At 46.3% G+C, this 25,594-nt stretch overlaps 1 protein-coding gene across 1 annotated transcript in view; it reads left to right on the top strand.

Moving 5' to 3' along the window:
- Positions 1 to 7,281: 7,281 nt before the first annotated feature.
- The window catches only part of SNX13 (sorting nexin 13), a 128,914-nt gene continuing 110,601 nt past the window's right edge, over positions 7,282 to 25,594 (top strand). Inside the window, exon 1 of the mRNA XM_075827299.1 lies at positions 7,282 to 7,498. Within this exon, the coding sequence (XP_075683414.1) occupies positions 7,487 to 7,498 (12 nt within the window). The 5' untranslated portion in view covers positions 7,282 to 7,486. The remainder of the gene's footprint in view (positions 7,499 to 25,594) is intronic.

Genomic DNA, 25,594 nt, shown 5'->3' with positions numbered 1-25,594 from the left:
TGTGATAACGTCATCGCACTGCTTGCGTCGTTGAAAGGCACTGAATGGCAGGGCAGAATGCCTTGCCCTGCCATTCAGCGACTTTTCTTTTAAAAGTGTGAGTGGCTTTATCTACAGGGGGGCTATATGTGGGGCTCTATCTACAGGGGTGATTATATGTGGGGCACTATTTACAGGGAGGCCTATATGTGGGGCACTATCTGGAGAGGGCTTTATGTGGGGCACTATCTACAGGAAGGCGTATGTGGGACACTATCTACAGGGGCTACTATCTACAGGGGGATCTATGCAGGGCACTATCTACAGGGGAATCTATGTAGGGCACTATCTACAGGGGGCTCTATCTACAGGGGGCTGTATAGGAATACAAGTTGAATGGTGTTAGGCAAGATTCCCGCAGGCCAGTGTCTTGTTCTTTACTGTGGTTGATAAGCGAGCGAGTGAGTGGAGGTTGGGTGTAGTTCTGTGTATATGATTAGTTTGTTCAGGACGGCCTTTTCGATCACGTTCTTTGGTGCGTATCGTATATCAGAACTTGTAGCGAGGAGTTGTTCAGCTGTAGGAGAATTGCTGTTGGAGGATGTACGAGTGTCCTCAGTTGACTTGTTATTTGAGATGGTCGAAGACAGATCAGATAGAAAAGGTTTATGACATTCTGCTGACATGGTTGCCTGGGTCTAGTTTGTGCCCTGCGAGATGGAGGAATTTTTAGGCATTCATCCCACTGTTGGTTTGCCTTTACTAATGCATGAGGATAGTAAGTTTTTATTTTTGTACCAGTTCATTGGGGTGTTCCAGAAATGTTTATTCTTGGGTTTAGATGCCAAGGAATTTTGTTCCTGTTCCTTTCAGATAGGGGCAGCTAATGAAGCAGGTCGTTGGGGACTAGGGGAATCAGTTATTAATAAAAATGGCCATTGGGAATCCGGCAGGTTTAAGGGCTACATTCGAACTCAGTTGTTATGAAGACTGGGGTCGGGGGTGGCAGTTGGATTGATTGAAAGGAGTCTTTCATGTTGTGTTTTTATTGTTTGTAGATTCTTCCAGGTTCCGCAGAATGCTTAGCGTGGATTTTTGAACATTCCTCCATTTTTTTGAAAAATATTTTTTTTGTTGTTACATGTGGGCAGTAGCCTTCTAGGTAGATCATTCGTGATGTCATACTTTTCCTGATTTGCTGATTATTGTGGCTCAATATCAACACCAATGGATGCCTGGATAAAGATTCCGGTAGAGTTTTAGCGAGTGGCAAAGATTCAGTTCGCTTCCCAAGAAATGTATATAAATATCCTTTACAGCGTGGCTGCACCCCCGTCTGCCAGCAGGCCACCACCACTGGCAGTTTAGAGGTTTAACAGCCAGGATTAGAAATTTGCTCCTGACTGTTACAGCTGGGGTGTTGCTATCAATAACTCAAATGCTTTGCCCATGAGTTTTCCCTGAAGTAATTGCATGTCACGTTGTCAATAAGGTACTGGAAAACATGATGTACAGTTACATCATTTTGCAGTTGATAGGCCATCAATAGCTGATGGGTCGGGGTCTGACTCCTGGAACCTCCAATCAGCTATTTTGAAGAGGCCGCGGCGCTCGTGCGAGCACTGCTTCGCTTTCTTTTCTTCTTGCTCACTGTGCAACACGCATTTAGTGGCGATTTGCAGACTTTTCTCCCATTCACTTGAATGGGAGAAAAGACTGCAATACCTGTGAATCGCCACTAAATGTGTGTCAAACATTCACAGTGAGACAAGAAATGAAAGGGAAGCAGCGCTCACACGAGCGCCGCGTCCCCTTCAAGTCAGCTGATCGGCGGAGGTCCCGAGAGTCGGACCTCGACCTATCAACTATTGATGGCCTATCCTGAGGATAGGCCATCAATTTTAATCGGCTGGAAAACCCCTTTAACTGCAGTAAGATTAGTCACTTACTAATGGACTGTCTGTAGCTGAAATACCTCTATAAGACTGTAAAGGATCTGCCAGACACAGCTTCTGTGTCAACGCCCATAGGTAATCAGTCTGCACCTGCTTCTATGTCTGTGAGGCCTCATTTACACGAGCGTATTATACGCGCGTGCGACGCGCGTGCTTTTCACGCGTGTCGTACGCACCTATAATAGTCTATGGGGCTGTTTAGACGATGCGTGAATTTTGCGCTGCGTGAGTGCGTTGCGTAAAACTCACGACATGTTCTATATTCTTGCGTTTTTCACGCAACACGCACCCATTGACTTCAATGGGTGCGTGAAAACAACGCATGCCACATGGACGGTCCTGCGTTGCATGCGCGAAAATCACGCAAGAGCTGTCAAACTCCTGAATGTAAACAGAAAAGCACCACGTGCTTTTCTGTTTACAAACATCCAAACGGAGTGTCAAATTCGAGATGAGCGCACCGAACTTCACCGGGTTCGGCCAAACTCGTTTTGACCGAAACCGGTAAAAAATGTTCGGGTACGCGACGTCAGGAGACAGTCACTGTCCACGGTGCTGAAAGCGTTAAACTGGTTCAGCACCATGGACAGTGACTTCCGCTCCGAAAATCCATGAACCTGTAAAAAAAAAAAAGACGTTCTGACTTACCGATAACTCCGGTCCGACCTCCCGGGATGACAGTTTAGTCCAAGTGACAGCTGCAGCCAATCACAGGCCAAGCACAGGCTGCAGCCAATCACAGGCCAAGCACAGGCTGCAGCCAATCACAGGCTGCAGCGGTCTCATGGACTGCGGCGTCATCCTGGGAGGTGGGGCCGGATGACAAGAGAGGGACGCGTCACCAAGGCAACGGCCGGGAGCCCGGACTGGGGGAAGCAGGAAGTTCTTGGTAAGTATGAAATTTTTTTTTTATTCACAGGTTGGTGTATATTGTGTTCGGCATTCACTGTCGAGGGTGCTGAAAGAGTTACTGCCGATCAGTTAGCTCTTTCAGCACCTTGGACAGTGACGGGCGTCGACTAGCCTCATCTCTATGATGGCGGCTGCGTGAAAATCACGCAGCCGCGCATCATACACGGATGACACACGGAGCTGCCAAGTGCCTTTTGCGCGCGCAAAACGCAGCGTTTTTTGCGCGCGCAAAACGCACACGCTCGTGTAAATGAGGCCTGAGACTGACTCCATCTTCCACCACTCAGGATGGCAGGCTTAGGAGTGGGAGAGCCTATCACAGCCTGGCCAGACGGAGCTAGCTCCCGCCCTCTGTCTATTTATACCTGCCTTTCCTGTTCCTCCTTTGCTTGTGATTCTTCTCTGCTGGTTTCCTGGCCCTGCTGCAGCTTCTTGAACTACTGACCCTCTACTTGTTATTGACCTTGGCTTTACTGACCACTCTTCTGCTCTGCGTTTTGTACCTCGTTCACTCCAGGTTTGACTCGGCTCGTTCACCTCGCTTGTTGCTCACGGTGTTCCCGTGGGCAACTTCCCCATTTCCCCGGCTTCTGTGTACCCCTGTCTGTTTGTCTGTCGTGCACCTATTGAGTGTAGGGACCGTCGCCCAGTTGTACCCCGTCGCCTAGGGCGGGTCGTTGCAAGTAGGCAGGGACTGAGTGGCGGGTAGATTAGGGCTCACCTGTCTGTCTCCCTACCCCATTATTACAAAGACAGTCTCAAATACAGTCACATGACCATGATCCTGGTGTTTATCTCCTGCTTGTGTGACGTCCTGTGCACTGAACACGTGGTTATTTTCCATCTCCCCCTCCCAGAAGTGCACGGGCCGTGACACATCACATGTCTCTTATATCAACTGCTCGCTGCTCTCCCCCCTCCTTGTCTCTGGAGGGATCGTGTTTTAAATGCTGGGCAGCAGATAGTTCAGAGCACTATCTCAGTCTCAGACAGTGAGGTATCACAACAGTACCCTACAAATTGTAATGGAAGGACATGCAGGCAGCTGTACACATAGGCAAGCCTGTGGGAAGAGCGAGGAATCATGGGAACTGTAGTCCTTTACGTGGGTAATCCCGCTCACAGAAATCCCTGGCAACATTAAAACAAAGGTATTATATAAAGCTTGGTAAGATAATAAAAATGAAAAATAACTACTTCTGAGTTATGGTGGTGGTGAGCATTCAGACACAAACAGGTACTTTTCTGTGATTTTTATAAGCTCAGAAAACCCCTTTGAAGAAGGAAGATCTAATTTATGGCACATAACGTGTTTTATATGTGGATATGGAATTCTGTCACAAACCTTCCTCAGATCAATGATGAGTGATTGACAACTCATCCTGTTTTCTCCACCGACTCCTCTGCTGATGTAACCTCAGTGTAGCATGTCAAAGACCCTACTAATATATGCATGCCTCCCAACCGTCCTGGATTTACGGGATAGTCCCGGATTCCGGGTGGTGTCCCTGCATCCAGGGGCGTAACTAGGAAAGACTGGGCCCCATAGCAAACCTTTGACTGGGCCCCCCCTAGGTGCTACATGCAGCCCACCTTATAGATAGTGCCCCCTGTGGATTGTGCCATACAGCCCCCTGTCGATAGTGCTATACAGCCCCCCTCATAGACAGTGTCACAACCCACTTGTAGATAGCACCCCCACCTCCTACCTGTAGATATCGATATACAGCTCCCCTTGTATATAGTGCCACACTGTCTCCCACCCTTGCATATAGTGCCACACAGACCCCCCTTAGTAGATAGTGGCATACAGCCTCCTGTAGATAGTGCCACACACAGACTCCTGTAGATAGTGCCACACACAGACCTCTGTAGATTGCGCCACATAGCCATCCCTTGTAAATAGTGCCATACAGCTCCCTAGTAGATAGTGCCACACAGCCCCACTAAGTAGTGCCACACAGCTCTCCACTTGTGTATAGTGCCCCACAGCTCCCCCTTGTGTATAGTACCACACATCCCCCTCTTGTATATAGTGCCACACAGCCCCGCTTGTAAATAGTGCCACACAGCCCCCCTTGTATATAGTGCCACCCTGCGCCCCCTCGTATATAGTGGCAAACAGTTCCATGTGTGTAGTGCCACACAGCCACCCTTGTATATAGTGCAACCCTGCTCTCCCTTGTATAGTGCCACCCGTTTCCCCCTTTCTATATAGCCGGGCAGAGTACACCTCGCTGCACGGTGTGTGCCCAAGTAGTACCAGGCAATGGCACATCCGAGAAAGTTGTATCAGCCAGGGGGATGTCAATCAAACATGGAAAGGTGGGTTTGGAGGCAGGACTATGTGACTCTTCAGGATAGCGGCACTGCCCCATGACCCTTTAATCTACATGGGAAGGTGTGAGGTGCTGCCTACAGGGGGTGCTATCTACAGGGGTGGGGCGCTATCTACATGGGCACTATCTACAGTGGGCACCATGGTGTTCTCAGGGCATTGGTACCATAAAAAAAACCTGACCCCAGGGAAACGGATGAAAATTTAGACACACGGATGCAAAATGACCATGAAAAAGTGACAGTTGATACGTTTTTAACGGCTGATTTTTTTCAACTGTCGTGTGACTTTAGCCTCACTATAGTCCCACTGGCTGCAGCTTCCCATGTAAGTCTAGGGCTCCACAGCAACATAAAAATTAACATGTTGCTAGCGACGTTGCAGCTAACGACTATCTGGCCGCATTGCGACATGTAGCCTCATGCATTCGCAACACGACCCTCACGAAAAATCCAAACTTGCTGGGACGTAAGTTACACACGACATGGCTTTCCATAGACAGCATGTAGACCGCAGTTCTTTGTAAGGTTGTTGGGAAAAAAAACGTGAGTAGTAGTCAGATCGCGGCTAAAAAAAAGTCATCGAATCGCATTCCTTTTTTTGACTCGTGAAGCTCATGCTTAAAGAGGCCCTGTCACCAGATTATAAGTGCCCTATCTCCTACATAACCTGATCGGCGCTGTAATGTAAATAACAGCAGTGGTTTTTATTTTGAAAAACGATAATTTTTGACCAAGTTATAAACAATTTTAGATTTATGCTAATTAGTTTCTTAAAGAACACCTGGGCGTTTTTTACTTTTTGACCAAGTGGGCGTTGTAAAGAGAAGTGTATGACGCTGACCAATCAGTGACCAATCCGCATCATACACTTCTCTCCATCCATGTCCATTTGTACTTAGCACAGCGAGATCACGCTGTGCTGTCACTTACTCACACATTAACTTTACTGAAGTGTCTTGAGAGTGAATTGACATCACCTCCAGCCAGGACGCGATGTCTATTCACACTCCCGACACTTCGGTAAAGTTTGTGTGGGACTTAATCACAGCACAGCGTGATCTCGCGAGATCAAGCTGTGAATGACAGCACAACGTGATCTCGTGAGATCACACTGTGCTGCGTGATTAAGTCCCACAAAAACTTTACCGAAGTGGCTGGAGGTGATGTCAATTCACTCTCAATACACTTCAGTAAGGCCTTATTTACACGAGAGTTGCGCACCTTGGACGTGAAAAACTGCAGTTTTTCACGCCCGAGGTGCAGCCGTGCTCAGCGCTGTGGGACGCGATGTCTCGCATCCCCCATAGATGAGAGTCTAGAGGGATGCGTGAAAGAATAGGACGTCCTATTTTCTCACAGACACTTCACACGGTCCGTTGAAACAACGGCTGTGTGAACGGCCACATTGAATGACAAAGGTATGCGGGATGGCCGCTGTTTCAACGGACGTCACACGGACGTTTAAAACGCTCATGTAAATAAGGCCTAAAGTTAATGTGGGTGTATGTGACAGCAGAGGGTGATCTCGTGAGATCACGCTGTGCAGTGAATACAAATGGACATGAATGGAGAGAAGTATATGAGGCTGATTGGTCACTGATTGGTCAGCGTCATACACTTCTCTTTACAACACCCACTTGGTCAAAAGTTAAAAAACGCCCAGTTGTCTATTAAGAAACTAAATAGCATAAATCTAAAATTGCTCACAAGGTGCTCAAAAATGATCGTTTATCAAAAACCACTTCTGTTATCTACATTACAGCATTTATAATCTGGTGACAGAGCCAAAAGCCTGTCCTGTGTTATAAACAGAATCAGCTGCTACACAAGTTACATCTCCTCAGAACTGTGGGGTCCGCTTAGTTTCAAGATGTCACCATATGACGCCTCCCGTCAGTGAAGGGGACGAACCGTCATTTGTGCAGCCTATTTGTTGGCGGACTCGGGGACGCTGCCGCTGTGATTATCATGGCGACAGAACGGAAGCTGAAGAACTGGGCGGAACTCGTATTGGGGCGGGACTACGCGTAAGCGATGAGTGTGGAGTGACTAGACTAGCCACGCCCACCCTGCTCTTCAGTTTGCTGCTAGAGCTCCATGTTTATTATTGCTCCCCCTCCCTCCACAATATGGCGGCTCTTCCGGGGGCGGCCGGAGGGTAGGGGTGGGTCAGCCAGTAAAGCTACCGGAGGATAGTGATATACGAGGCCGGGCAGGGTCTGGTCTGGTATACACAGGCGAGGGACAACACTTGTTTATAATGCTGCGGGGATAGAGGAGCGGCTCGGCCGGCGGTAATCATGACCCTAAAGGTAAGACGAGAACCTGGGGACCAGTGCTTTGGTGCAAGCACTGGACATGGGGCGCTGAGGTGCGAGGGGGCACAGAACATACCGGGGACTGGTCCGGAGACAGCGGGACGATGTGTGATCACTGTGCCCGCCGGGTGTTGGATTAGGGGAAGATGACAGCGGTTACGGTGGGGTGACTGCAGCTGCATTACAGGGCATCGGGTGGTATTGGTGTATAGTGAGGAGCCGGCACTATACTGACAGGGCAGCGCTGTGTGACAGCTGACAGTAATAACGGCATGACATGCAGGGGGCTGTAGTGTTGGGTGACAGACGGGGGGCTGTAGCGTTGGGTGACAGACGGGGGGGCTGTAGTGTTGGGTGACAGACGGGGGCTGTAGTGTTGGGTGACAGACGGGGGGCTGTAGCGTTGGGTGGCAGACGTGGGGCTGTAGCGTTGGGTGGCAGACATGGGGGGGCTGTAGCGTTGGGTGGCAGACATGGGGGGGCTGTAGCGTTGGGTGGCAGACATGGGGGGGCTGTAGCGTTGGGTGGCAGACATGGGGGGGCTGTAGCGTTGGGTGACAGACATGGGGGGCTGTAGCGTTGTGTGACAGACATGGGGGGCTGTAGCGTTGTGTGACAGACATGGGGGGCTGTAGCGTTGTGTGACAGACATGGGGGGCTGTAGCGTTGTGTGACAGACATGGGGGGCTGTAGCGTTGTGTGACAGACATGGGGGGCTGTAGCGTTGTGTGACAGACATGGGGGGCTGTAGCGTTGTGTGACAGACATGGGGGGCTGTAGCGTTGTGTGACAGACATGGGGGGCTGTAGCGTTGTGTGACAGACATGGGGGGCTGTAGCGTTGTGTGACAGACATGGGGGGCTGTAGCGTTGTGTGACAGACATGGGGGGCTGTAGCGTTGTGTGACAGACATGGGGGGCTGTAGCGTTGTGTGACAGACATGGGGGGCTGTAGCGTTGTGTGACAGACATGGGGGGCTGTAGCGTTGTGTGACAGACATGGGGGGCTGTAGCGTTGGGTGACAGACATGGGGGGCTGTAGCGTTGGGTGACAGACATGGGGGGCTGTAGCGTTGGGTGACAGACATTGGGGGGCTGTAGCGTTGGGTGACAGACATTGGGGGGCTGTAGCGTTGGGTGACAGACATGGGGGGGCTGTAGCGTTGGGTGACAGACATGGGGGGGCTGTAGCGTTGGGTGACAGACATGGGGGGGCTGTAGCGTTGGGTGACAGACATGGGGGGGCTGTAGCGTTGGGTGACAGACATGGGACTGTAGCGTTGGGTGACAGACAGGGGGGCTGCTGTGTTGGGGGGCAGATGGGGGGCTGTGGTGTTGGGGGGCTTGAAGTGACGGGTGACGGCAGTGTTAGGGGTTAGGGTCATGTTGGGGGTAGTATTGATGGGTGACCAGTTTTGGTGGCATTGCAGTCATGAGTGATGGCAGTTTTGGGGGGGATTTCAGTGACAGCAGTTTTTGGGGGATTGTAGTGATGGATGGTATGATGAGTGACTGCAGGATGGGGGCTGTTGTATTTAGCAGTGATAGTTATGTAGGTTTTTTGACAGTAAAGCGTGGGGGGCTAGTGATGGGGGAGCTGACATCAGTGCAAGGCTAGAACGTGGAGGAAAGTACAATGAGAAGTTGTTGGCACCATGCTCGTTATTGGTGGTTTATGGAGCTGATGTTTTGAGAGTGTGTAGAAATGAGTTGGCATCAGATGACCCTGGCGAGTGCTGTAGAACCAGGTGATAAGTTTAGGGGTTTACAGCAGGGGGAGATTAGACAAGTGACCTCCGCAGGTGTTGGTGTTCAGGTGATGGACGTCATTCATATGTTCTTGGAGGTGTGCGCGTCTACCTTCAGTGTCTGATCTTCTGAATGACCGGCTCGCACTGGACTTGTCATCTAGCTGAGTGGTGTCCACGCTGGACTTTGACACTTTTTTTTGTCAAGTTCAGATCTGTCATGACTTTATGATGTGATACATGAGCTGAGTTGTCAGCAGTTGTGCTCGGTTGTATCTACAAGTAACATTTTACATCTATGATCTGCCTGTCTATTTCTACATATGTCCTATTACATATATCTGTTCAGTTTAGAAAGTCCCTGGTAATGGAGGCCATAGGTAAGAAGTCCTGTGCCAATAAATAGAGAGGTCCCTGTGATTTCTACCCGTGTCATGTCCGAACATCACCGCTATAAAATAAGCTCCGAGTCTCCCGTGTGACGTGTGTGTTTCTGTTTGTTATTGCTGTGATCAATATCTCCAGACAGCAATGGAGACCTGGGAAACACGAGAATCATGTAGTCCTATTGTCTTCTCGGGCAATGCGGGCACCACTTTATTCTGCAAGGACTATATGCCACTTGCCTCATAGCACAATACATTTTAACTGTGGTAAGTCATGGGTTATGTTATATTAAAGTACAATGGAAGTATCTGTAAAGACATGAAAAATGGAAATGGAAAACATGCTCTTCAAACAACATTTTCATGCGTTGAGAATAATGGAATATACAACAAATCCCTCTATATAACCACAATGTCAGTTTAGAATCAGATTTGCTGTGGCAACTCTTCCTGGCACTATGAACAGAAGGCTGGCATCAATTATGGTGTAGGGGCCGTTATGGCCATCGGTACATAAATACAGCGCCTCTTCTTCTTTCCCCATTCAAAGTATATTGAAGCCATAAACCACCCGTGTATTCTGCTGATGGAGACGTGGAGAGCAGCCGTGGGTGAGTTATTTATAGGAAGGTGCGGGCCGTAGAAGTGTACCCCAAAAGATAGCTCATGTCCTATCTTTTGCTTTTTACTGTCTGTTCTCCCATACTTTGCATGGGCTAAAAATGCTCTGCCCTAAAGTAGGCCATCCCTGTATTCTCCCCTGTTATGGGGGCGCTATGGTATTTTTCACACATCCAAAAGTTGTGTGTATTTTATTTACATGCCCGCACTTGTGGTTCTGTGTTCTCTTCATGTATACTTTGACAAGAACAGATCTCATGAGGTCTATTTCTGAAATTATAATTTTTTTTCCTTCAACCTGTTCTTAGCTAAATGATAATATATGGAGAAGATAAATACAGCTGTGTAAAAATAACCAAATATTTGCATTTGAAGCCCCCATAAGGCTTCGTTCACATCTGCGTCAGGGCTCCGTTCAGGCATTCCGTCGGAGCTTTCCGTCAGAACGGAACCCTGACTGTAACAAATGGAAACCATAGGTTTCTGTTTGCATCACCTTTGATTTCAATGGTGATGGATCCGGTGCAAATCGTTTCTGTTTGACTCCGTTGTGTAAGGGTTCCGTCGTTTTGACGGAAGCAATACTGTAGTCGACTGCGCTATTTATTCTGTAAAAAAAAAACTGAATCCTTACGGAACGGAGACAAATGGAAACCATTAGCAACGGAAGCATTGCCATAAAATCAATGCTAATGCAAACGAAAGCTATGGTTTCCGCTTGTCTTTTCGTTGATGGGTTCCGTCAGGGGACCCCATCAACGGAAACCGAATGATGTCAACACACCGTGTTTGTTTTTGTTTTTTCCATTTTTTTATTTTGACATATGTCTTTGTTTTTATATTTATCCTCTTTTTTTTTTTTTTTTTTTTTTTTTATTATGATACAAAAAAATGGCAGAAGAAAGACATACTTTGTGTATTGTTATGTGATTGTATTTTTGGCCTCTGTCTGGCTGGTATACAGCAAGGGAAAAAATAGAATGGTGTAGTAGACTGCTCTAATATTTCTAGTTTATTTTTTTTTAACATGGCGGCCTATGGGTGACGGATGCCTCTGTTAGACAAGAAGACAGAAGCACGGCAGCACATCCAAAAATAAAGGGAACTTTATTCACCCAGTGCGACGTTTCAGTCCAACAGGAGCTTTCTCATTGTGCTTCCGCCAGGTCCTGTTGGACTGAAAAGTCGCACTGGGTGAATAAATTTTCCGTTTTTTTTGGATGTGCTGCTTTGCTTCGGTCTTCTTGCCTACCTAAGGGGACCCAGGATCAAGTCCTATTGAGGCCTGCGCCCCTATCGTAGATAGCCATTGCTGTGATACTTTTTTGGATGCCTCTGTTAGACATTCATCAGTCTCCGTTTAACGTCTTCATCGAGAGATTTTTCCCGGCGTATATGAATGCTGGATGGGATCTGACTTGTATTATAGAACACAGCGCACACGACTTTTAGATCATTTATCAGAATCAGTGAGACGTGTATTGTCTGAAGTTCATCTTTGTGGTTTCCAGGTCTTGGCATGTGACCTGTGTAGGAAGAAAGGTGCTTTTGATCTCGTGTAAATTGTTGATCCATCACTATTATACGGGATTAGAACAGGGTTTTCTAGTTGGTGCTGCTTGCTTTGTTAGCTCTTTATGTGGAAAGAAATGTTTTATGAACTCGGTGACAGTAAGTTAATACTGGTGTAGTGCAAATATTGTAAACGGCTATTATATATAGTACTGCAGGTACACCTACATTTCTGTCAAAGTGTAAGTAAGGTGTAGACTAATGTCTTGCCCTTTTAATGGGAACATGTTTTTAAATCAGGTGTGTGTGTGTGTGTGTGTGTGTGTGTGTGTGTGTGTGTGTATATGATATATATTTACAAAAAATGTGAGCCGCACTGTCAAAAGGTAGTAGTATATGTATGTATGTATTGTAAATATATTTTTTTGACTTCCACATAAAAAAAAAATATATCTTAAAAGGAGTTGTAAAGGATTAGTAAAACATGACTGCTTTCTTTCCAAAACAGCGCCACATCTGTTTACAGCTTGTGTGTGGTATTGCAGCTCGGCTCCATTCACTTTAATGAATCAGAGCTGTGGACAAGAGTGACGCTTTTTTATTTTATTTATATATAGAAAGCAGCCACGTTAGGCCCCATGCACACAAACATATTTTTGCGGCCGCAATTCACCTGCAAATCTGCGAGTGAATTGCAACCCCATTCGTTTCAATGGGCCTGTGCACACGACCGTGCTTTCCACTGTCCATGCTTTGCCCAGGAGCCTGGACCGCAAAAAGATCGGACATGTCTTTTTACGGCCGCATCTTGCGGTCCAGGCTCATAGAAATAAATGCACGCGGCCATGTGGGCGGCCCGCGGGTGACACTCCGCGACCGTCCTAGCCGCATATCACAGCCGTGCACACCACTACTGTCTAGTGCATGAAGCCTAAGGGTATGTTCACACGAGGTCATTACGTCCGTAATTGACGGACGTATTTCGGCCGCAAGTACCGGACCGAACACAGTGCAGGGAGCCGGGCTCCTGGCATCATAGTTATGTACGACGCTAGGAGTCCCTGCCTCTCCGTGGAACTACTGTCCCATACTGAAAACATGATTACAGTACGGGACAGTTGTCCTACAGCGAGGCAGGGACTCCTAGCGTCGTACATAACTATGATTCTAGGAGCCCAGCTCCTGCACTGTGTTCGGTCCGGGACTTGCGGCCGAAATACGTCCGTCAATTACGGACGTAATGACCTCGTGTGAACATACCCGCATTCTGATTCCAATTGTCACACTTGCCGCTAGAGCTGACACTTCCTGATTTCTGCAGCTCACTTGACTTCTTTGCTATATGAACAGGGAGAAGATGAACAGTCCTCTCATTATCATTAGAGGGTGGGCAGGTTAATGACAGCTCTGTTGTACTGCTAGGCCTAGATAACACCATACACCCAGATAATGCTGTGTATGCATCTCCGCTGTCACTTCCTGGTCTTTGGGTTAGGGGGCTTGGCCAATTGACTCATTAATTTTAGCTGCCATAAAGCGCACACGAACACCCTGCTTCACCTCCCGTACAGACAATACAGAAAGGATGTGTCTCCAATATGGCTGCCCCCAGAAAAGTTTTTAAGGGTCCCAAACTGAAAAAATCATACACAATATTTCTCTTCTACAGACTTGCACACGACCGTAAAAAACCTCAGTTTTTGTGGACCGCAGTTTCGGTCCGCAAAAATGGACCCATTCAATTTCATTGAACACGGACACGTCTGTTCTTTTACTTTGTATGGGAGCACGGCCCGAAAATGCGGCTGTCAGTCGGCGGCCGGCCGTGCCTGCAATCGCGGGCCGTGATTCCGGGCACGGTCGTGGGTATGGTGTAGCTAAATGTTCAGCAAACTTCTGACATGTCATAGTGACATGTCAGAAGTTTGGATCGGTGGGGGTCCGAGCACTGAGACCCCCACCAATCGCTAGAACGAAGCAGCTGAAGTGCTTGTGTGAGCGCTCAGCCGCTTCCTGTCTGTTCGGCTTTTTCCGGAAATAAATGTATCGGTGTACGGACTCAATACAAAGTCTATGAGCCCGTACCCCGATACATCGACTTTCCGGAAAAAAGCCGAAAAGAAACGAAGCAGCTGAGTGTTCACACGAGTGCTGCAGCTGCTTCGTTCTAGTGATTGGTGGGGGTCTCAGTGCTCGGACCCCCACCAATCCAAACTTCTGACATGTCACTATGACATGTCAGAAGTTTGTCGAACGTTTAGCTACACTTTAATGAAACTAAAAACATGACATTCCCTGGGAATCTGTCAGCAGTTTGACTCCTCAAAACTGCTGATAGTGCTATATAGAGGCCCGGGAGAACAATGTAACCATACCCGAGGTGAGACATCTGTTTTATTATCCCCAGTGCTGTGATCGCAAGTGCTATGGAGACAGCACCTTCATGTGTTGTGCCCCAGTCTAGCTTCACTCTGCTCTGAGACCACCTAAGTAGTCCCTCCGAGCAGAGAGGAGGGGACGGAGAGCGTTTAGTGCAGAGAACCCAGAGCACTGCACGTGAAGGGACCGCCTCCATGGCACTTGCAATCGCGGCATCGGGAACAGTTTACTGTGGTTTTCACGGTAATTCAACCTGCATGACCATCACCCCAGTATACTGCTCTCCCCGTCTTCCATATAGCACTGTCAGCAGTTTTGAGGAGATGCCACCCCAGGAGCAGACAGATGTACATTCACAGCATTGCTTCAGACTAGATACATTCTGAAACTAAGGTCTTCATGCACTTCTTAGCAGGGTGAAGATCAGAAACCGTATTCTAGACTTCTCTTCCATTAGAATGGCTGAAATAAAGTATATTTTTAGGCCTTATTCAGACGAGCGTGTTCGTTTTGCGTTCATGTTTCTGCACTTCCTGTCGTCCGTGTTTTTCGCACACCCATAGACTTCAATGGGTGACATGTATGCAATAACGGACCAGAATAGGACATGCAGTCAGTTTCACGCAACAGACGCTGCGTGAAAAAACACAGATGTGTGAATAGTCCCATTGATTTGCATGGGCCAGTCTGCTGACTGTTATTTCAACGGAAAGCGCACGGACGTAAAATACGCTTGTCTGAATAAGGCCTTAGGCCCCATGCACACGACCGTAAAAACGCCCGTAATTACGGTGTATAATTACGGGCCCATAGACTTCTATTGGCCACGGGTACCTTCCTGTTTGCGTACGGGAAGGTGCCCTGGCCGTTAAAAGATATAGAACATGTCCTTTTTCAGGCCGTAATTTCGGTACGGGCAGGCCCATAGAAGTCTATGGGACTCCCGTAATTACGGGAGCGTTGCTATGTGACGTCAGGGGATTTCAATTTTTGAATAAAGAGAAGCAGAGAAAATGGCGTCTGAGCCATCATGTGACCCATTTCCAGCCCCTCTTTTTTTTTTACGGATCCGTAAATACGGGTGACAACGGACCCGTATTTACAGGCACGGGTCCGTAAATACGGGTTCAAGACGTGTGACAAAGGACCCGTATTTACGGCCAGTACTTACAGGGGGGAAAAAATAGTCGTGTGCATGGGGCCTATTTTGATTTTCCGTCTTCTGCTTCCTGCTAATTGGGCTGTCCTGTAGCCTGTAAACCTGGGACCTTGACCTGTGAAATTGTACATCCTGAATTATTTCACTTGTCACTGTTTTATCATCGTTGGGTTTTAGTCCTAGACTAATACTGTCAAAAGTCCCAGAAAGTGGCATGTGTATGTAGCTGAGCAACTGTAGCATAGCTCCCAATCGTCCCGGATCAGGCAGGAGAGTCCCGGTTTCTCACTGCTGTCCCGCCGCCCTGGGCAGTCTGCGAAATGTCCAGCTGGGCGCTGCAGCTGTATCAAAACAGCTGATCGCTGCTGACAGGTGCCCTGCATGCCAGACGACTGCAGCAGCGATCAGAAGAAGGCAGGCGTCTTGTGGCGGTGTTCTCACTAGGATCGATGCCGGCACGGGAGTGGACCAGTCCACTCCCAGGCCGACATCAACACCAGTGAGAACACCGCCACAAGACGCCTGCCTTCTTCTGACGGTGAGTGACGTCAAAGCAGAGCGGAGAGTGGCAGCAGTAGGCTACCTCTACCGCTCTCTGCTCTGGTGGCATTGTGGCACAAAGTATAAGGGGGTTCTGTTGCGCTATCTACAGGCGGAGCTGTGTGTGGAGCGGTCTACAGGCGGAGCTGTGTGTGGAGCGGTCTACAGGCGGAGCTGTGTGTGGAGCGGTCTACAGGCGGAGCTGTGTGTGGAGCGGTCTACAGGCGGAGCTGTGTGTGGAGCGGTCTACAGGCGGAGCTGTGTGTGGAGCGGTCTACAGGCGGAGCTGTGTGTGGAGCGGTCTACAGGCGGAGCTGTGTGTGGAGCGGTCTACAGGCGGAGCTGTGTGTGGAGCGGTCTACAGGCGGGGCTGTGTGGAGCGGTCTACAGGCGGGGCTGTGTGTGGAGCGGTCTACAGGCGGGGCTGTGTGTGGAGCGGTCTACAGGCGGGGCTGTGTGTGGAGCGGTCTACAGGCGGGGCTGTGTGTGGAGCGGTCTACAGGCGGGGCTGTGTGTGGAGCGATCTACAGGCGGGGCTGTGTGTGGAGCGATCTACAGGCGGGGCTGTGTGTGGAGCGATCTACAGGCGGGGCTGTGTGTGGAGCGATCTACAGGCGGGGCTGTGTCTGGTGGATGATTTTTCCATTGACCGGTAGCAGAGTTACTCAACTGGGAAAGAAAAAATCCCTATCGTGTAACTCTGCTACCTGTCAATTGAAAAGTCATCCACCACAGAGTCTCCCTCTTGACTTTCATTGTTCTCAGCCTTTTGGTTTGTCCTGCAGCTGCCGCCGTGATGAGCAAATGTTATACCCAAGTTAGGAAAAGTAACACAAAGACGACCTAACCGGATCCATAATATCTGTGATATCCAGACGGTCCTGAGATCCGCAGTGAGAATGTGTGCGTGTTATTTGCAGAAGGATCTGGCCGTGATTTGATGTGTTTATGCGGGATATTGGGCGTAGTTAGGGGCGTGGTTTAAAAATGTCCCTCTTTTCCGAATTCAAAAGTTGGGAGATATGACTGTAGAGTATGAAACAGCGTAGTGCAGCGAGCTCGACTGTTTCTGTAACTCCACTGCATGGCTAGCCAGTAAAGGCCTTAACCCCTTCGCGACATTTCACGTACAGTTACGTCATGGGAGATGGCCTTTTCGCGCATCTCCACGTAACTGTACGTCCTGGAGATGAAGCTGGCTCAGGAGCTGAGCCAGCGACATCACCGCCGGGTGACAGCTGTATGTTACAGCTGGCACCCTGAGGTATCAGCCAGGACCGGAGCTAGCCTCCGATCCGACCGATTAACCGCTCACATGCAGCGTTCAATAGAGATCGCAGCATGTGAGGAGTTTATAGCCACCGGCGCCCCAGCAACGTGATCGCTGAGTTGCCGGTGGCTGCAAAGGCGATCGGAGGGCTAATGCTTACCTCCCGATCAGCCTGTAACTGAATCCTCCTATGCCCCGTCGTCGGCGGGGCCCAGGAGGCTTCCGGTACCATCGGCAAGATGGCGCCGTCTCAGCTTCCGGCTCAGAAGCTGAGCCGGCGTCATTAGCAGTGGGTGTCCGCTGTATGTTACAGCGGACACCCCGATCTATCGGCAGGAACCGGAGCTAGCTCCGATTCCTGCCATTAACCCCTTCAATGCAGCGATTCAATGCAATCACTGCATCAAAGTGGTTTGTATGCAATCGGCAGCCTTGCCATGCGATGGCAAGGCTGGCGACTGCTACTATGGCAACAGGATGCCTAACAATGGCTTCCTATCTGCCATTACGTTAGCCGATTAGGCCCCGCCCGGAGGCGGAGCCTGATCGGCTTGCTGTCAGTGAACAACTGACAGTTCTAATACATTGCACTACATAGGTAGTGCAATGTATTAGAACATCAAACAAACATTTGGACCTTCAAGTCCCCTAATGGGACTAAAGAAAAGTGTAAAACAAAAAGTGTAAAAAAAGTAAAAATAAAAGTTTCAAATAATAACCCAAAACACAATCGCCCTTTTTCCCTTATCAAGTCATTTACATATTTGGTATCGCTGCGACCGTAACGACCTGAACTATAAAAATATTATGTTATTTATCCCGCGCAATGAACGGCGTAAAAAAAAAACTAAAAAAATACTGACATAATTGCTATTTTGTGGTCACTTTGTCTTCCAAAAATTGAAATAAAAAGTGATCAAAAAGTCGCATGTACCTATAAAAACTATAACTCGTCTCGCTAAAAACAAGCCCTCATACAGCTCCGTTGACGAAAAATGTAAAACCGTTATGGCTCTCACAACTTGGCGACAGAAAAAATCCATTCTCTTTACAAAAGTAATTTTATTGTGCAAAAAGTTGTAAAATATAAAAAGTGCTATAAATTAGGTATTACCGGAATCGGACTGACCCGCAGAATAAAGCTAACATGTAATTTATAATGCGTGGTGAACGCTGTATAAAAAAATATGCGAGAATTGCTGTTTTTTGGTCACCTTGCCTCCCCAAAAAAAAAGGATATCAAGTGATCAAAAAGTCGCATGTACCCCAATATGGTACCAATAAAAACTACAGCTCGTCCCACAACAAACCAGCCGTCATACCACTACATCTATGAAAAAAATAAAATTAGTCAAGGCACCAATAAGCCAGGAAATAAAAATATGCAGTTGTGCCGGCCCGAGGGGAACGTTTCTTCTGTTTCAAGTGGCAAATTATCAAGGCCCCTAAAATTAGGGAACCAGGAAGGGGAGGGCCCAAACCTATCTGCTGGAAGTGAGGGCGCCCGTATTATACCAGGACAACACTTTCCCAGCAAAATTCCCCAAACTGCAAAGGCGCGGAGTGTGGACCAAAAGGGGAATAAGTAAAGACCATTTATTAGTGCGACACCGGCCTGTGCAGAAAGGATTGCTCCCCAGCATAACACACATCTATGGATTATTTTATTGTTTTTTTTTACCCCACTATACCACCTGACTATGCCCCTTATATACTCCGCCCGGCTTACATGTACCCGCACATTATAAACTGAAACACCAGTAAGACTCAAAACAAAACTACTACAAGCAAAATCCACGCTCCAAAAGCCAAATGGCGCTACCTCCCTTCTGAACCCTACAGTGTGCCCAAACAGCAGTTTACTTCCACATATATGGCATCGCCATACCCGGGAGAACCCTTTTAACAATTTTTGGGGTGTGTGTCTCCAGTGGCACAAGCTGGGCGCCACATATTGGCATATCTATTGAAAAAACATTTTCACTCTGCAACATCGAGTGCACACCAATTTCCGCCAATCACCTGTGGGGTTAATATGCTCACTACACCCCTAGGTGAATAACTTGAGGGGTGTAGTTTCCAAAATGGGGTCACTTCTGGGGGGTTTCCACTGTTTTGGTCCCACAGGGACTTTGCAAATGCGACATAGCGCCCAGAAACCAATCCAGCAAAATCTGTACTCCAAAAGCCAAATGGCGCTCCTTCCCTTCTGAGCCCTACTCTGTGCCCAAACAGCAGTTTATGATCACATATGTGGTATTGCTGTACACAGGAGAAGTTGCTTTACAAGTGTTGGGGTGCTCTTTTACATTTATTTGTTGAGAATATGAAACATTTTCAGCTAAAACTACATCTTATTGAAGAAAAAGGTTTTTTTTTATTTTCACTGCCCAATTCCAATAAAATCTATGAAACACCTGTGGGGTCAAAATGCTCACTACACCCCTAGATGAATTCCTCAAGGGGTGTAGTTTTGTGAATCGAGTCACTTTTGGGGAGTTTCCACTGTACTGGCACCTTTAGGAGCTTTGCAAAAGTGACATGGTGTCAAGAAACCAATCCAGCAAAATCTGTGCTCCAAAAGCCAAATGGCACTCCTTCTCTTCTGATCCTTGCCGTGTGCACAAACAGCCGTTTATGACCACAAATTGGGTATTGCCGTACTCCAGAGAAGTTGCTTTACAAATGTTGGGGTTCTTTTATTCCTTTATTTGTTGAGAAAATGAAATTTTGAGCTAAAGCTACGTCTTATTGGAAAAAAATGTTTTTTTTTATCTTCACTGCCCAATTCTAATAAAATCTATGAAACCCCTGTGGGTTCAAAATGCTCACTACACCCCTAGATGGATTCTTCAAGGGGTGTAGTTTCCTAAATGGAGTCACTGTTTTGGTCCCTTAGGGGCTTTGCAAATGCGACGTGGTCTCCGCAAACCATTCCTGCTAAATTTGAGCTCCAAAAGACAAATGGCTCTCTTTCCCTTCTAAGCTCCGCAGTGTGTCCAAACAGCCGTTTATGACCACATGTGGGGTATTGTTTTACTCGGGAGAAATTGCTTTACAAAAGTAGTGGTGCATTTTCTCCTTTTTAGTCCTTGTGGAAATTAGAAAAAATTAGCTAACCTACATTTTCTTTGAAAGAATGTAGATTTTCATTTTCACGGCCTACTTCCAGTAATTTCTGCAAAAAACCTGCGGGGTCAAAATGCTAACTATACCCCTAGATAATTTCCTCAAGGGGTATAGTTTCCAAAATGGGGTCACTTTTGGGGGATGTCCACTGTTTTGGCGCCGCAAGAGCCTTTCAGACCCGACATGGTGCCTAAAATATTTTCTAATAAAAAGGAGGCCCCAAAATCCTCTAGGTGCTCCTTTGTTTCTGAGGCCGGTGCTTCAGTCCATTAGCACACTAGGGCCACGTGGGGTATTTCTAAAACCTGCAGAATCTGGGCAATAGATATGGAGTTGCGTTTCTCTGGTAAAACATTCTGTGTTACAAAAAAAATAGATGAAAAATGAATTTCTGCAAAAAAAAATCACATCTACTTTGCCTTAATTCCTGTGAAACATCTAAAGGGTTAAGAAACTTTCTAAATGCTGTTTTGAATAATTTGAGGGGTGAAGTTTTTAAAATGGGGTGACTTATCGAGGGTTTCTAATATATAAGGCCCTAAAATCCACTTCACAACTGAACTGGCCCCTATAAAAATAGCCTTTTGAAATTTTCTTGAAAATGTGAGAAATTGCTGCTAAAGTTCTAAGCCTTGTAACGTCATAGAAAAATAAAAGAATGTTAAAAAAACGATGCCAATATAAAGTAGACATATGGGTGATGTTAATTAGCAACAATTTTGTGTGGTATTACTATCTGTCTTACAAGCAGATACATATAAATTTAGAAAAATGGTAATTTTTGCAATTTTTCGCTACATTTTGGTGTTTTTCACAATTAAATACTTAATGTATCGAGCAAATTTTGCCAGTAACATAAAGTCCAATGTGTCACGAGAAAACAATCTCAGAATCGCTTGGATAGGTAAAAGCATTCCGGAGTTATTACCACATAAAGTGACACGTCAGATTTGAAAAAATAGTCTGTGTCCTTAAGGCCAAAACAGGCTCAGTCCTTAAGGGGTTAAAGATGAAAGAATAATGACATGGCCTTCTCCCTCACCTGACCTAAACTCTATTGAGAACTTGTGGGTCCTTCTTAAACGGCAGATTTACGGTGAAGGAAAACAGTACACCTTCTTTTTCCCACAAGCGTTTTTTTTCCGTTCGCTGGAAAAAACGCCTCTGCCTCCCATTGAAATCAATGGGAGGCTTTTTCTGACGATTTTTGGCGCTGTTTCCGCCTCAAAAACAGCACCGATAAACTTTGTGAACATACCCTAATAGTTGCCCAATAATTATGCACACACAGATATTCTCCTAAGAAAGCCAAAACCTCACTTATATGTTTTAAGGTTTATTAACATTTTGGATTGACCGACAGCACTATAGTTGTTCAATAATAAAATTAATCCTCAAATATATAACTTGCCTAATAATTGTGCACACGGTGTAGGAGAGCGGAGACGCAGATTTTCTTTAAAAGCTTTGTGTGTTTTTTGCCAATATTTTCTGTGGTTGGTTCAATGCATCTAAAGTAGAAAATGCAACACTATTGCACATAGTTTCGATTGAAATATTCTACTATTTTGTGTTTACAGCTCTTATGCAGAACTATATGTCTCCATGGGTACAGACTACAAACTGACCCTGTATCATGCAAAAGACAGAGTTGGTCGGCACCGCCTAACAAAGTGAAATAAATGGGCAGATGTGACTGCAAAGCAAACAAAAACAGACCCTGTATAGTCTTAGGCGCCGTTAGGGGCCTCTGTCGCAGATGTGGTACAAAATACTGGAAAAGAAACATCACAGAACGCTGCACTATTTTTTCCGGTAAAGAGACGGACACTATGACAAAAACCTGATGGAGCCCATTAAAGTCAATGGGTTAATTTGACACCATTGTTGTCCATCATGCAACAGATACGGCACTCCTGATTTTTCTTTTTTTTTTTTTTTCCTGCTTATGTGATGGAGCTGAACATCAGAAAACCGAATGCCATTTGATTGAGAAATTTTCTGTAAATCCGTTTGATACCCTTGAATGGGGTTGTTTTTGCAGCATGTGCATAGATTGCTGCAAGCCCCATTCAGATGAATATGACAGCCGCAGTGTGTGAAGTGACCTTAATCCTACTGTAGTTTTCTCTTTTTAGATGGATAAGAACAAAAGATATTTGTAAAAATGCACCAAAGACATATATCAAATACTAAGGGTATGTTCACACGGCTTACTTTCGGCAGTTCTTTGGGCCGTAAACGGCCGAAAAATCAGAAGCAGAACGCCTCCAAACAACCACCCATTGATTTCAATGGGGAAAACGGCGTTCTGTTCCGACGGGCCATTTTTTTACAAGGCCTTTTTGAAAAACGGCCGCAAAAAAGTGCAGGTCACTTCTTGGGATGTTTTTGGAGCTTTTTTCCATAGACTCTATTGAAAACCGCTCCAAAAACGGCCGTAAAAAACGCTGCGAGTGGCTTACAAAACATCTGAAAAACAGGAGCTCCGTATTTTCAGACGTTTTTGGTTAAGCGTGGGAACATGGCCTAAGACGTTCTGAAGTCTGTAAATATTCGTTTATTTTGTTAAAAATTTTAGATGCGTTGGAGCAATAAAAAAATATGGATTTACGAAAGTACACATAGCGTGCGCTGGCGTGAATTCCAGGACTATTCAAAACCTGATGGTCCAAGTTATCACAACATAATTTGAGAATGTTACAAAGTGTATCCTGTAATGTCCCTGAATGTTCGTCTAGGGTTGAGGTCAGGTGACTGTGGAGGGTTATCCATGACCGTCAGTTCTCCTTTTGACTTCACATCGTTCTTGTAAAGCTTTAGGCTCTTGTGTAAAAAAATAAAAAACATACTCTGGAACACGCCTACGTTTTTTTTTTTTTTCTTTTTAATGAAATCTGTAAGGGTATGTGCACACGCTAGCTGTCATTTACGTGTGAAAAGACAGACTGTTTTCAGGAGAAAACAGCTGCCTCGTTTCACTCGTAAATGCTCCTCGCATTTTGCGAGGCGTCTGAGACGCTCGTAAATCTTGAGCTGTGCTTCATTGAGTTCAATGAAGAACAGCTCAAATTACGTGGCAAAGAAGTGCCCTGCACTTCTTTGCCGAGGCAGTCCATTTACGCCTCGTTTACGTCTGAAAATAGGTTGTGTGAACCCAGCCTTAGTGCTAGATGTGGATACTGCCGTGGATTTCACCCTTTGCATAGAAATGGATGAAATCCACTGCATAAATCTGCAATATTTATGGTGGATTCACACATCACGGGCAAAATATGTGTTTTGGGTTTTTTGCTGCGATGATGGCAAGACGCAGCGGTTTTGGCACAGGTGTAACAAAAACCTGTTTTGACCGCGATGTGCGAATCCAGCCGTAGGGCAAGGCTCCAGGCCAAAAAAAAAAAAGAGTGAAATGATTTTTTTTTTTTCCGTCTGTAAATTAAAAACCACATTATTACATGTTAAAAAAACGAAACAAAAACCGTTTGCAATAGAAGGTTGAATGACCGGCATATATGCACATACTGTATATACACAACAGTCGCTTACCTTCATGGCAATAGTGCGCTCTGGAGATTGAAAATCCGCAGCATGCCTATAATCTGATGGAGTAGTTTTTTTCTTTTATGATCCATGTCAATGGGGTTTTGTAAACCCTGTGCCCGATGGACCTCATTGACTTATAAGTTTATCGTTTAGCTGTCCGTCATTTTGATGGGAAGAATAGCGCTGCATCTAATGCAGTTGTGAATAGAGCCTTACATAATTTTTGTTTTGGATCTCTATCTTGCAGCAGTATGAATCCTTCCCCATCAAAATCTAACTAGAAGGTATATCATATCTCTGAAGCACGGAGTTGTCAGGACGTAATCTATGTGGTGCACGTGTCCAGCCTGAGGGTAGATAAAGCACTCACCAGACTTCAATATTCCCACCACTTTGTTTCGCTATTTTGCCACACACTGGTATCGGTCTCCCTTCTGTTGCTGCCATAAATCCCAAACTTCAATACATCAAAATAGATATTTTTGCACTGATCTACTGTGAACTTCTGAGATGTGCAGCATAGTATGGGGACAGATCCGCTGCACTATTAGTACAAACAGCGCAAAAAAGAATAATATTGTAATGTTTGGCTAATAGAGCCCAATAAGGAATACAGCGAACTGGTAGTTATTGGTAGTCCGCTGCATTTATAAGGGGATACATGCAGGTACACGGATGCCATCAGTCATTAGGCCTCATGCCCACTTCAGTTATTTTCTTCAGGGTGCTATCCGTTCTTTGTTTTTGTTTTTTTTGTTTTTGTTTTTTTACGGCTGGCACACTGACACATTCATTTCTATGGGGCCAGGCACACTTCCGTTGTTTTAACGGTTCCGTGCGTCTATTCTGTCAAAAGTAGAACATATCCTATTTCTGTCCGCTGTTCAACATCCGTGTCGCCCATTAAAGCCCATGGGTCAATCAAAACAACTTACGGCACATGAAAGGCATTCGTGTGCCATCCGTTTTCCACGGTTCCGTTGCCAAGCAACGGCAGGGCGTGCCAAAGCACCCTGCATTCAACACACTAAATGGATTTTCATGGACCGGTTAAAACGGAACAGATGCCTAGTGACAACGGAAAACACACGGATGTCACAACAGATCAGTTTTAAAGGGACGTGAAAACGGTGAAGGCTATGTGCATGAGGCCTTAGGCGGGGGGGGGAGTGTTCCCCTTAATACAGTCGATTATAACTGATTCTGCGCTATTCTGTGTTAGGCTCAATTAGATAAATGGCACAATATATTTTAATGCCATTTGGGGTAATAGTGCACTGGACCTGTCCCCATAGTATGTTTCCCTTAAACATGGCAGCAGAGTTTGGTAACAGATCAAAAGTGATGGTGTGGTCACTTTTGGTCTGCTTGGTTGCACGCTGGAATCAACAAATCCAGTTTGGCAATACGTTTAAAGAGTTTGTGTTATTTACCATGGGCATTTTTTATGTCTATTTCCATCTGGATATGTCACAGAGGACTGATCGCCTCTCCTGACATGTCTATTTTACTAAATACTTGTATTCCCCATGAAATAACAATTCTGGAAAATATTTTCTTAGAACTATGTTGTGCCGTTCCTCTGTTATTTCTCCCAGCAACGTATACATAAATTGACAACTGGGTGTTACCATTCCCCTTGCGAAAGAGGCGTGTCTCTACAAAATGTCACTATGTCAGCACTGATTGGACATTGTCAGTCTGTGTGGACACGCCCTCAATTTGTAACACCCAGTTGTCCATTTATTCATACATTTCTAGGAGGAATAATAGAACAGCACAACGTAGAGTTTTGAGAAAA

The sequence above is a fragment of the Rhinoderma darwinii genome, chromosome 5, assembly GCF_050947455.1.
Source record: "Rhinoderma darwinii isolate aRhiDar2 chromosome 5, aRhiDar2.hap1, whole genome shotgun sequence".
Lineage (NCBI taxonomy): Eukaryota > Metazoa > Chordata > Amphibia > Anura > Rhinodermatidae > Rhinoderma > Rhinoderma darwinii.
This window is presented reverse-complemented; position numbering and strand designations above follow the sequence as displayed.